The 13,172-nt window shown below is 41.0% G+C and overlaps 1 protein-coding gene across 1 annotated transcript in view; it reads right to left on the bottom strand.

Moving 5' to 3' along the window:
- The window catches only part of suclg2 (succinate-CoA ligase GDP-forming subunit beta), a 119,100-nt gene that overhangs the window by 47,964 nt on the left and 57,964 nt on the right, over positions 1-13,172 (bottom strand). The window contains exons 7-9 of the mRNA XM_034083331.2: positions 10,463-10,559; positions 6,231-6,392; positions 4,957-5,099 (exon numbers count right to left, since the gene is read on the bottom strand). Of these exons, the coding sequence (XP_033939222.1) occupies positions 4,957-5,099; positions 6,231-6,392; positions 10,463-10,559 (402 nt within the window). The remainder of the gene's footprint in view (positions 1-4,956; positions 5,100-6,230; positions 6,393-10,462; positions 10,560-13,172) is intronic.

Below are 13,172 nucleotides of genomic sequence, written 5' to 3'. Positions count from 1 at the left end.
CACACACACACACACACACACACACACACACACACACACACACACACACACACACACACACACACACACACACACACACACACACACACACACACACACACACACACACACACACACACACACACACACACACACACACACACACACACACACACACACACACACACACACACACACACACACACACACGGGAGCTGGAAAAAGATGTTTCATGATCAACAGCGTGATTACGCAACAACATTAACACATGCATATGCACACACCTCCAAATCTGCCCTGGAGGAGGGTCGCCCAGCTGAACTAATGCGACAATCTGTGCCTCTTTTACCCTCAGAGCGGAGCACGCCTGCTTCGCCTTAAACAACGGCGAACTACACAAGCCTGCAGGTACCATCGAGAAAGAAAACACACGGAGGCACATGGACACGTATGCAGAGAGAAAGCACTGACACAATATGTCCCTTTGTGATTACCTTAAAAAGATGAGAAAATAGTAATGGCCTTTTTTTCAAATTGGTTTTGTTTGTCCTCCAGCTCATTTTCTTTTGTGCACTCAGAGGCACTGAACGGGAGGCAGAACATTTAAAAGTCACAACAACAGACATTTGACTGGCTCTCTGCCCACAGCGTGTGGAGAACAACATGTCACTCTCAGAGGGTAAAAATGTATCTACCGCCCCTGGTTCACTCGGTGAAGTAGCACAACTATGGAAACAATATTTTGTTGATTGTGAATTAGAAACACAAAGTTGACAGGCAGCAGACACATTTAACTTCAAAATTGATTTCAATAATCACCTGTCCCCACTGTAGCTTCGAGGTTGTATGGTCATCGAACAGTCAGAAGGACTGGGGCACTATAAGACCCCCAGTCCGTGCAGTCAATATGTCAATGTATCTTTAGGCAAGATACTTAACCCGTAATTGTTCCTGATGGCATAGCCAGTATTGTCTGATTGGGACTGAATGTTAAAAAGGTAGCACCGCGCTTTGAGGGGTCGTTAAAGACTGGTAACGACTACATTCAATTACCACTAAGTTGTACTAATATGACTTTAGATTATATCACATTGAGTTGAACACCAAAAATGCAGCAAAGTTATAATAAGATGTGAAAAGCAGGATGCTCACAGCCACACAGGAGGGAGTGCAGGTGTTCACTCACGTTCACAGTCCCACGCCCTTCTAGCTAATATATTCACCAGCAAACTGCTATTTTCTTCTTATCAATTGCTACATATTTTAAAGATGAGACTTTCCCTGGCTTGATTACACTGAACACATGTGTGATAACACTGTATGTCAAAATGTGTCAACCCAAGGGGGAAACATTTGAGGCATATGATTATTCATTTGAAAATTAATAGCGAAATGTGCTTTTGAATTTGTCAAAATAAAATGTAAAAGCACCAGGGAAAAACGAGGCTATTTTGATTATTTTAATGACATTTTTGTCATCAAATATATTTAGTAGTGGTTTGATGTGGTTTGATATACTGGTGGCACATACACGAACAACAAGGGGGTGTTATAAACATGTTATCTTGTAGCCTATACAAAGGACAGAAAACAGCCTTGAGCTCTAAGAACAAAATGGATGTCGAGTTGGACAAAACATCCATCTGCCACTTTCTTGAAGGCCCAGGCGCCAGGCAATAACCAGGTAATTTGGCTGTTGGTATTTGATGCCTGCTCCTGCTTCGCGCCTACAGGTGATATGAAGGAAACCTCAATACATTCTGCCATTCAGACGGTGCTGTGTGTGGAGATGAAGAAAGTGGAGCTATTTATTTTAGCATGAAAAATAAACATGTCCACGTTTAAAAAGCCGGGGGCTGGAATCCAAACAAAGCTGAATAGTCTATTACACCCAGCTGAGCTACATAACATTTCACGTTTTTAACACACACTTGGCTACACAATGCTTTATTATTCTTTATCTTTTTTCTTCTGTTGTTCTCACTTCACATACCTTTTCCCCATCTCATCACTCCCTTTGCTTTCCTTCCAGAGAATGATAATGTTTAAGGTAATGAATGGTGTCAGGGTAGATGCTGGAGAAGTGAGAGGACAAGAAGAAAGGGAGGCTTTGTCATCTCTGTCTGCGATGCACTGCCAGCATAACACTTGCATCACTTCCACTCCTTTCAGCACAATGAGCCTCAGACATCAAAGCGGAGGACCGAGAGGGAGAGAGCGGGAATGTCGGAGGGAAGCAGACAAAAGCGTAAAAAGACGACTGAGAAGAAATACACCGAAATGTCCTGTTTCTGTGGAAATGCGTGGCGTCTTTCCAGCGGGATATTTCCTGCTGTTTCGCCGGTCTCTAAAAAGCACTTCTGTCATCACCACAGCACATAAACATTCCAAAAGTAATAATACATATATTCATGTATGCAGCACAACATTAATGTCCTTCCCCACAGCCGCTCAGTTTATGCAGTACCAGCGGAAACAAATATAACAACAAAACTATTAGCCGAGAGAAGAAGAAAATGTTTTCAAAAAAGGTGGAACAATAATGAGATGAAATGCAGGTCAACCAGTGCACCCGGGAATTCAACAACAACAGGTTGCATGTTTAAAAGCCATAAGCACTGATTGCCTAAACAATGCTCACTCAATAACTTAGTCAATCAGTTTGCCTTATTATACTCACCTATCCTCTGGACTGATTTGAATTTTGAATTGTGCTCGTATTTTTGAGTTGTGGAGTGGTAATTTGGGGGAAAAGAGAAACTAAATGCAAATGAGTAGCGCTCTGTCAGCTCTCTCTCTCGCTCTCTCCTGCGCTCTGTGGAATGATTAACATTCCCTCCACAGATCAGAGCAGGTTTCTCAACTCCCCTGGTTGAAATGCTAATGGTGCTTCCAACCCAGTTTAATGTCAACCCTATTCTACTTTTCTTCCCCGTTAGGGAGGAGCTCCCTGTCTCTATTTCCATACACAGCAGCAGGGGGGACAGGCGGCGGGCTTACTCCCCCATCTGGATCCAGGGAATCAGCCCAAGACAGAAAGGGAAGGAGGAACGCGAGGAGGGTCCTCTCGTCGATGCGGGAGTTTTCTTCAACGTACAGCAACTGCAGACTTTAAAACCCTTTCGCGTCCGCAGAAACTCACTTTTTAAAAGGCTTTAATAATAATCAAAATGATAGAAGATGGCCCCATGCCAGGTGAGAGTGACTACTCTTTGTAATGTCGGCCCTCCCCTGCTGATGGCAGTTATTTATCATTCATAATATTCATTTTGCTTTCCCCCTACCCACCATCGAGTGGTATCCACATGAGACCAAAGTGAATCTTTGCACAATGGAAATCTGAGTGAGGAATTGTATCACCTGCTGGGGTGTTAAGGTCAGGAGGTTTTTAACATTCATCTACAGTATAAAAGGTGTGCAACACAGGTCTGTTCACTGCTGTGCCATAAATATGAGGTGTCTCCAAGGTGAACAGCCTCTGGCATGTTAGATCAAGGTATGTAATCAAGGTATTTTCTTCACAAAAAGCTTCAATTTCCATACCTGTATTACAGTCGATATATTTCAAAGCCCTCGTGAAAAAGAAGGAAATCTAAATTCAGTTTGAGACCACCTCTCTCGTAAATACGGAACAAGCACTGGAAGCTGTGGTTGAAAATGACTACTGTGGGACACATTCGTATGAAACACAGCAGAAACCTACGTGTGAGAAAAAGTGAAGTCATACTGAAGTGACTAAAACCTGCATTTTCGCTAGTATCCAGCAGGGGGCGATGCCACTGGTTGCAAAAAGAAGTTTGAGAGTTTATGAGAAGAACATTATCTCACTTCTCACTTGAATCGCTAGGATTAGGTCTTCTTCAATAAAGCAGGGTATATATTATGTATATTACGGTCACATTTAGAGTAGATGACACTTTAGGGATGTGATAAAAAAAAAATGATGCTAACACTCAGCGATGGCCTGTCTCGTTGTTGCCTGTTTTTTACATCTTCGAACTTTAATCTGTTCACATTGGTTTTTTTAGTTGATGAAATTGAATTGTCACTTTTTTGATGGATACAAAAGACTTGCTCCATCTTCTCGTCTTACGTCTGGTTGCAAGATGGCGACGGCAAAAACACCAAACTCAAGACTTCAAAAGCTTAGTCCACAAACAAAACGGGTGGGGTTGTTGACTACGTCCCATTCTTACTGTATACAAAGTCTGTACAAAACGTCTTTAAAGCATTTCAAGACAAGTGAAGTCCATATGTGATAATACAGGTTACAAGAGGGAAGAACACTCAATTGGTATCAAATTCTACTCTGTATTACAATCACACCAGAGATGCTAACAGAGAGGACACCGGAGTTCACTCCAGGGAAGCGGGATTGACAGCCGCGGGGGAATTAGCGGTGTGATGACTGTCAACACACAATCTGCACTGCGGTATGGTTACAGGGCTCATATTGTTTACTTGGGAGTTATTAGCTTTCAGAACATGGAGCTGAATCACTTGTAAAACACCCCAAGCTGCCACTCATCCTGAGCTGCTACACTTTCAGAAGCAGGCTTTTGGGTCAAATTAAAATAAATGTTTCGGTTGTATATGAGCATGTTCTGTGTGTAAATATTCATGTGTACATGTATGTGGATGCACAAGTGATAATGAGACTGTATGTGAGTTGTATAGCAGAGTACAGAGCTATGATCTATCATGCCTCTGCAACTTTAAATGATGGGATATATTCGCACTTAGTGAAACATGGACACATGCCAAGGTTCCCAGTCTAATGAGCACTGTTGTCTCAGTGACAAAGCCCTAAACAGACAGACGGGGCTTTGTGAATGTGCGTTGACAAGATATATGACTGCAATGTCAAACACAATTCAACAGTGTACTTTTTTCTGACTTCATTTGGCTTTTGTTTCATCGTTACAAGTCTTCTAGCTTAGGTATAACAAAAGTAATTCTTTAAAACGTTGTTCCTACCTTAGGGTCAGCAGTCAGCAGCTTAAAGGCCTCGTACACCTGCCTCTCTTGGACTCCTCCCCCCAGGTCCAGGAAGTTGGCTGGCTTTCCTCCATGCAGGTCAATGATGTCACATGTGGCCATGGCCAACCCGGCTCCATTCACTGTAAAACATGTACATTATATTTAAAAATGCATATTGAAATATGGAGGGTAGTATTAACAAAAAAATGTGTTTCCGATGTACCTGTTTTTTATGTTGAGGGCTAACGGTACCTGTCTGAGTGTTAGTCCTCCCTAAAGTCCTGACATTGAAACACAAATCCCTGTATGACTAGCAGCTATGAGTTAATTAAAATAACACTACCACTGCTTAAGAAGAGATAACATGTACTGTTCGTAAACCCATGAAAGGAATCGAGCCAGACATATTAAGCAAAGAAGAGGAAACGGCTTTCAAAAAAGTAAATTGGTTAGAAATATTAATTTCAATGCTTTAAATCAAGCAACTCAGCGAACATCTGATTATGACTCAACTCCAGACTTCAGACAAAAGAGTTTTGATTAAAAGAGGTTCTGCTACCCTTTTTATCACGGCCTTGGCCATCATTTAGCCTACTGCCAATGCCTCCATCCTGCTGAGGTGTGCGGCAGCCAAGAGAACACAAACGTCTTATATCATTTGGTTTAGACAAGCTGTACTTGTGTCCTGGCAAGCTTCCCGACAGAGGTCTCAATAAAAAGGAAATTCGCTTGAACAGCTGTCACTTTGGTGGCTTACGCAGCTCTCACGGAAGCGGCAGTGCCTTAAAAACCGTTGTTACTTTCAGAGAGGCTGGTTGCTGGGGATGCAGAAAGTGTGTGTGGAGTGTTAGTGCTAACGGACATCTAATTTGTTTATGAGGCCACGGGGTAAGACGCACGAGCACCTGTTAGTGCTGCTGTACACTGTAAAAGCTTTGATTTATGACAAGAGAGAGGCCCTTTAATGAGAATGCTAACAATCTGGCTCGCTGGAGACTTTCAGGGCGGATTATAGTTAATTAGAACGCATTGGTTACGGCAGCATTCCTTCTGGAGCCCTCAGAAAGCTGCTCCTCGTAATGTGGACTGGAGGAGAGCCCAGGCTGCCTTTACTTTGACCAAGTTTGAACCGTGCCTGAGCTTTTCACTTATGCGACTTGAGAGGTGCATTAAAGCTTTATGCCAGGAGGAGTTGGCTTATGTGAGAATTCATGCAATGGTTGGCGTTTCTGTGCAGCAATGAGCTCCGTTATAGCGTTTTGTTTCCGTACCAAAGCAGGCGATGTTTCCATCCAGTCCGATATATTTGAGGTCCCACTTGGCAGCCTCCATCTCCGTGGGGTCACTCTCACTCATGTCGTCCATGGCAAACACACTTTTCTGTCGGAACTCGGCATTGTCGTCAAAGCTGATCTTGGCATCAAAGCAAACCACTGGAGGAAAGAGGATAAAACAAAAGCAGAGTTAGGAAAAAATATAGCAGCAGGGGAAGCACAAGTGTAAGGAAAAGGAAAAATCACGGGCAAGGGAAGAGAAAGAGGACCTTAGACATTAAAAGAAAATTAATCATCATTTTAAAACCTGAAATTAATGAACTTCCCTCGGCGTACTGGTCTTAATTATTTCAAAGGTTGGCTTCCTGAGGCGGGTGTTTTGACACTGGCTCTCAGGGATCTACCATTATAGTGAATGGACATTTCCTTTACACTTCAAAGGGACTGTGACGGCCCCTAGGCCTTAGACTCAGGTCCCTGGTTAGCCACTCCCCAAATCAGGAGAGATTGCTGACACCTGATTTGGGTTGACTGCTCAGCTACAAGTATGGGTGCCTGAGCAGTCAGTCTCTCTCTCCTCTTGGGTTGCTTGGCTCTACTGGACCTTGGTTTGTTTGTTCTTTCTTTATATACTGATGCATGTTCACACTACACACTTTACTGATTAACTGACTTCATAGTTAATTTAGTTTCTTTAAATAAATGCACTTCAATTGGATGAATCATGTGTGGTCTCCTTCCTGTGTCCGTCCTTGAGCCAGGGCGTGACAGAGACCAACCTCATGAAGCTTTCCTGGAAAAATAGCAGGCCAAAGAATTAGAACATATTCAGTGACTTAATCTAAGGAATAGTTTAATGTGTTGGGCAAGCTACCTTACTGTGACTTAAATGTCCAAAAGTTACAAAAGCAAGGAGTCAGGAATATTCTCATAGCAACTGTAAACCAGAAAGGGGCCGGGTCGTTCACCTTAATGAGGGGGTGTGGGTAACCCTGTTGGTACGTCTCTTTGAAATAGTGCTTAGTTGATGCTAAAAGGTTTTAAACGACGTGTATTCTTAGACTCGGGCTAACAGCTTTCTTAGCTTGTATCTAAGACGGTGTGAAAAGCTGTCTCGAATAATGGGCTTAGGGTGGAAAGTGAAACTCATAGGTTTAATTAGAGCATTTAGTTACATGTATACGCTTACGTCTATCAGCTCATTGCATACACTGGGTAGGAAATGTAAACGCTTTCTAATGAGATTGACTACACACTATCCTCTCTGTAACTTTTCATTTACTCACTGTTATTCAGTGTTTGGAAAATATAACAATTAAGATGATTTATGAAGCGTTTTTAATCTTTAGCATTCATACTAACGTGTCTAAGTAAATGTCCTTATTCTTAAAATCTCATGACTAATAAGCAAGTCTTTCTAGAAGGAAACTTCAGAAATATGATCTCGGGATACCAGGAAATGAAGGTAACTTAAATATTCCATCACAAAACAAGGCGTAACCTGCAACTGTTTCACTTCATGTTTTGATGGTAATCTTAACAGCAGTTGTTGATATGTTCAATGGTTCTGTGGATTTAGGAAGTCCACAGTCTTTTAATCCAGCTCTTAACCAGAAAGCAGATATGTGTGTTTGCCAGTAGCCGATTGTTCATTCAAAGAAATTAAATTCCAGATAGTTTTACCCAAGCTGGGATCACCTGAAAACTTTAAACCAATGAAAATGTAACTGTTATGCTAATAAGGGTATTTCTATTTATGTCTATACAACTTTTGGGATGATTAACATATTCAAGATAAACAGATCCGCCACAAGTAAAAGAAACATAATATAGAAACATGGGTATTGGCACACACACACACACACACACACACACACACACACACACACACACACACACACACACACACACACACACACACACACACACACACACACACACACACACACACACACACACACACACACACACACACGGTGAGGTTGCACTCCCGCTACACCCATATCTTTTGTTTTGACATATCCATTATTTCCGTCCATCTACAAAATGAATTGAGCTATAACAAAATGAGACAAAAAAATACAAATTCTCCACCCTTGAGAAATGTCCCTTCCCAACGCACGTCTCTTTTGAATGCCTGCCGAAGAACAGCAGCGTTCCCTAGTGACGTGTGAACAAATCGAACCGAAGAAGGATTTTAATGCGAAGCTCGTCTACAAAGCCTGCCTCAATCACAGCTTCTTCCTACTGCTAGAGAAGGAAACTCGTACCTCTCTGTGAAAATTCATCGTTTGAAAAGGACTCATTTTATTCATTAGAAATCATGAAACAACAAACTTCTCTTGTCAATCTTTGATAAAGCATACTTTGAACAAGACTCTGCTCTTGTGGAGACTAAATAACATCAAAGAAGCGATGCATCTTCAGCGTGTAGTAAATACGTCTCGATAGGACGCTTCACAGTCAATCTTTCTTCGGCTCCACAGACAAGAAAATCACTCTTAATGCTTTGGGAGGAAAACAAAGTTCAGGACAAGTTCAACTACAGCGCAGCACAACAGCTAGAATATGCTTCATTACAATGCTTAATGTATTTCTCGTCTCAATGATGAGCGCTTGAAATGTGTGCGTGCTCACCTCCCCTGGTGTCTTGTTGTGAAATGTATTTCTGCATTTCTCACATTTCTTTTACACATTCCTCTGTTTGTCTCTGGGATTTCAAGTGTTTGCATCAGAGGGAGAGGGAGAAACACACGCAACGACTGCAGACTCCGGACTGAGGCAGGATTTGAGCCCATGAGTTTAAGATTGACCCGTAAAAGAAATGGAAGTTGTACTCAAAGTCGCATTTAACACATTAAAAGATATTAAAAGACCCATGACATAGGAGGTCGTCAAGAGAGAAGTAACCAGGCAACGCTGTCGCTTGTTACGAAAGAACGACTGCCAATTCAGACCTCCATTATCTTACATTGTTACCACTGTTTTACACCGCCTTTACAGGTGAGGCAAGGCCAGATTATTTATGAAGCCCATTCCAACAAAAGATATATACAAAAACAATCGGATATATTGCGACAGAAACAATTTGAAAGGACATTGAAATACTTCTATTAAGAAAGGGAATGCAAGATGGTCTTTTTCCAACCCTTTTTCATTTGTTTTTATATTCTACATTTCTCCCTTGTATAACAGAGTAACCCCTGGTACATTATTTATTTAGTTAGTACTAAGACTACGTTTATGCTAAAATACAAAAAGGTAGTGATTAAAATAACTGCATAAACATTGGATTATGGTTTTATAAGTTATGAAGCTGAAGAGTTCGATTCATTCTAATAAAACTTGACACAAATGGTATCATGCTAAATAAAAACCAATTTAAATGTTATCTTGTTAATAGATGTGCTATCCTTTAATGGATACAATAGCCAAAGAGAGACAGCAAAGGGGGAGAGGGGGGAGGACATGCAGCAAAAGGCCGCGTCTTAATATGACCCTGCTGAGGTGAGGCCTTTGTACAAGGCAAGGCAATTTTATTTATATAGCACTTTTTAGCACGTGGCGATTCAAAGTGCTTTACAGATTAAAAGCAAAAGACATTTAAGAACAATTACTTAAATGTAAGCATATACATGGTGAAATAGCTCTAATGGGTTTGCTACTGGGACATAGTAAGGCCTGATATACAGGATGTACAGTATACCGTATTTAAATTGGTTGAAGCATTCAGATTATCAGATGTTCTTTTATTTTGTTTACATATTTACAGAGCTTCCCCTGAGTGCTGTTTGACGACTGTGGAGTAAATGAAGGATGCTGCTGCTGCTGCTGTAATACCTCATTACTAGTTGATGATAGGCTGTACGCCTTTAGTTAATCATCAGCAACTAGGACTCATCAACAAACATCAACATGCCATGAATATGGAAATCTCTGCTCCCTGAAGCCATTTGGATTTTGATCCAGACAAAGTCATGCTGACACGAAACTGACGTCAACGTGTTGCAATTACACTTTGCAAAACGCATTCAGACCCGAGGAGATAAGTGTGCCTGTATCCTGCAGAGTGGTTAACAGGTGGCTGCATGCTCAAAGCTGCTCTCTGTGCAAAGAGGTGCAATATTGTGGATGTTTAACACCGATCGTGTGGCAGTAAATGACACATGCAATGACATAACACACACACAGACACACAGGGAGAGGACTTTGCATGCAATACATGGTACCTTGTCCTTGGGGAGTTTCTCCGAGAGGATTGACTTCGACTTGAGTGGCGTCGACTTTCATGAACAGATCATAGAGCCTCTTAATCTGATCTGCCGCCTGCGAGGGACATATAATACAGTAATTATTACCTCACGGTTCGGCCCCACCAAGGCCGCTCAGCCGCCCGCACAGGATGCATAAAACATGACGAACCACCTTCAACATGACACTCTGAGTTTGTTTCTAAGTATGTGACAACTGGCATATAGGACATGCGTCACATACTAATATGGCTACATAGATATATAACATTATAATGCACTTCTCAGTGTGTGTGTGTGTGTGTGTGTGTGTGGGGACAACAAACAATACAGCACATCATATTCTGATTTTCGAGTGGCAATGTTCCGGCGCAGACTGAAAACTCATCTCTTTCGAATCCACTTCGAGCAATAAAATGGAAAAAAAACACACTTAGATACTAACTAAGCACTTACATACTAATAAGCACTTACATACTAATAAGCACTTACATACTAACTAAGGACTGGCTTATCAAAAGCTAGTTGAGTAGCACTTAAAATGTTTTGGCTCGATGAAACCTGATGTACTTATATGATTCTGTTTTCTTCAAGTTTGTGTCTTCTTGGTCGAACGCACTTATTGTAAGTCGCTTTGGATAAAAGCGTCAGCTAAATGCAATGTAATATTACATCTATACACGACTGCCAAGTATCTTTCTTTTACTATTTAACCAGTTTTATTATTGAAAAACGAAATCATTCTTAATTAGTTTGGTAATTAATCTTTTTGTACTGAGTTCAGCAGGTGAAGTCGACACGACGAAGTTGATCAATGCAATGACACTGTATAAACCAAAATGCATAATTTAAAGTTGTTAAAAAGGTAAAAGTGTGCGATATGTTTTTGAAATTCTTACTCGCAAATAACAAAACAAATAATAGGCATTAGATCATATAGTGACTAAAGTACTGTGATAACATCTTATTGTGTTGTTATTTTCACCCTGACTCTTTAATGGACTTTTTTCATACAGGATTTATACCGGGCGAAAGTGAGTACCGTACTTTTCGGACTATACTTTTTTCCCCCATTTTTTTTGTACAGCTAACGGCCACTAGGGAACCTCCTAAATCTATGGATTTTACAGGTAAAATTAATCACATTTAACTCTATGGGCTCTAGGACCGGTCCGCGCCCGCCACCTCTAAGCGGCGGGCTCCAGCAGGAAAAGCTGGAGGCCGGAAAAGAGTGAGACAGGTAGCGCGCCAAAGTAAAAGTGGAACCGAGAGACAGAACGAGAGCAAGACAGACGGACAATTTAGCTGCTGCGGCTCATATGCAGGTGCGCTTTATAGTCCGAAAAGTACGGTATATACACTAAAGTATCGTACTTCAGTGCAAAAGTCAGGTGGTTTTATTTAATTCCACTTGCACCTTTACTCCACTACAATCCAAAAGGAAAATAGTCTACTTTCTAATGTACTATATGTATTTTAATTTACGTTAGAAATCAAGGTCTTTACATAAAGAATACAGTAGTATATTAAATATGATGTTTTGTTATAAATGAAACTTTAGAAAACGTAAACAAGAACAGCTTGGTTGATTAATCAATTGGACAGTTTAGGGATAATTAATTGGTAGCTATAAAGTTAATTTCATAAATGTTGAGTCATTTCATTTGAGATATCTTTGCATTTGTTAATTTGACATGTAATACTTTAACGAAACACATTGACAATGAAGGACTTTATCTTGTACCAGAATATTTGAACAGTACTGTATTAGTACTTTTAAGTAATTAAAATGCCACCTCTGGATATATCACAACACTTAAATCGGCTCAGTCAAAACCCCCATTTAAAGGCCTTTCAACTGATCTCTCTATTGCTGCGACGGTTCTTTAGTAATGCCAACAGTCCACCAATCTCACTTACTTTCTCTCTTTCACACACACTTGCATCCACACAAAGATCCTGTCATCCCCATAGCTCATTCAAGACAGCAGAGGTATTTTATAAGAAGAGCTGCAATTATCTCTGAATTAAACAGTCTGGCAGCCGACTCACAGCAACCGAGGAAAGGCGTACTGACAATGCAGAAACTTAACCAATTACTTTCTATTTCTCTGCTTGCCTGTTTGAAATCAATGCCTATTCAGTATCCTGCAAAGAAAGCATTGTATACAATTTTATGCGAACAGAACTCAAGACATCCTTGACTTTCAGTTTGCCAGATATACTTTGCTGATTTCCACATATGCTGTTTGCTCAAATTGATTGATAACGCCACTGTGACTGGAGAAAATAAGTGATCTGAACTTGGCGTGCTCATGAACAATTTCACATGTTGCTAGCTAATGCTGTCTGAGCGAGACATTTTCATTTGAGGTGACTAGAAAAAAAATGTCTTTAACTGTCCTTAGAATTATAGGCTGCCCGAAGTGTCTCTTACTGATCGATTCACTGACAACATCAATAGCATGCTCTATGGAATAATGGTACCAGTAGTGAAGTTTCCCTCAGCCAGGGTGTGCGTCACAGCCAGATATCTGACAATAGACCACCTGGCAAGAGAGCCGAGTGTAGCGACACTTCACAACAGCCTCTAGAAAACTATGAATAGCCAAAGTTTGGTCCGTTTGTGAACGAGGACACATCCATACGTTTGTGTGTGCATTGTAGATTGTTTGCATTGTGTCTTTAA

Source organism: Pseudochaenichthys georgianus, chromosome 5, assembly GCF_902827115.2.
Source record: "Pseudochaenichthys georgianus chromosome 5, fPseGeo1.2, whole genome shotgun sequence".
Taxonomy (NCBI): Eukaryota; Metazoa; Chordata; class Actinopteri; order Perciformes; family Channichthyidae; genus Pseudochaenichthys; species Pseudochaenichthys georgianus.
Note: the sequence above shows the minus strand (reverse complement) of the source record. Positions and strands in the feature narration are given on the sequence as shown.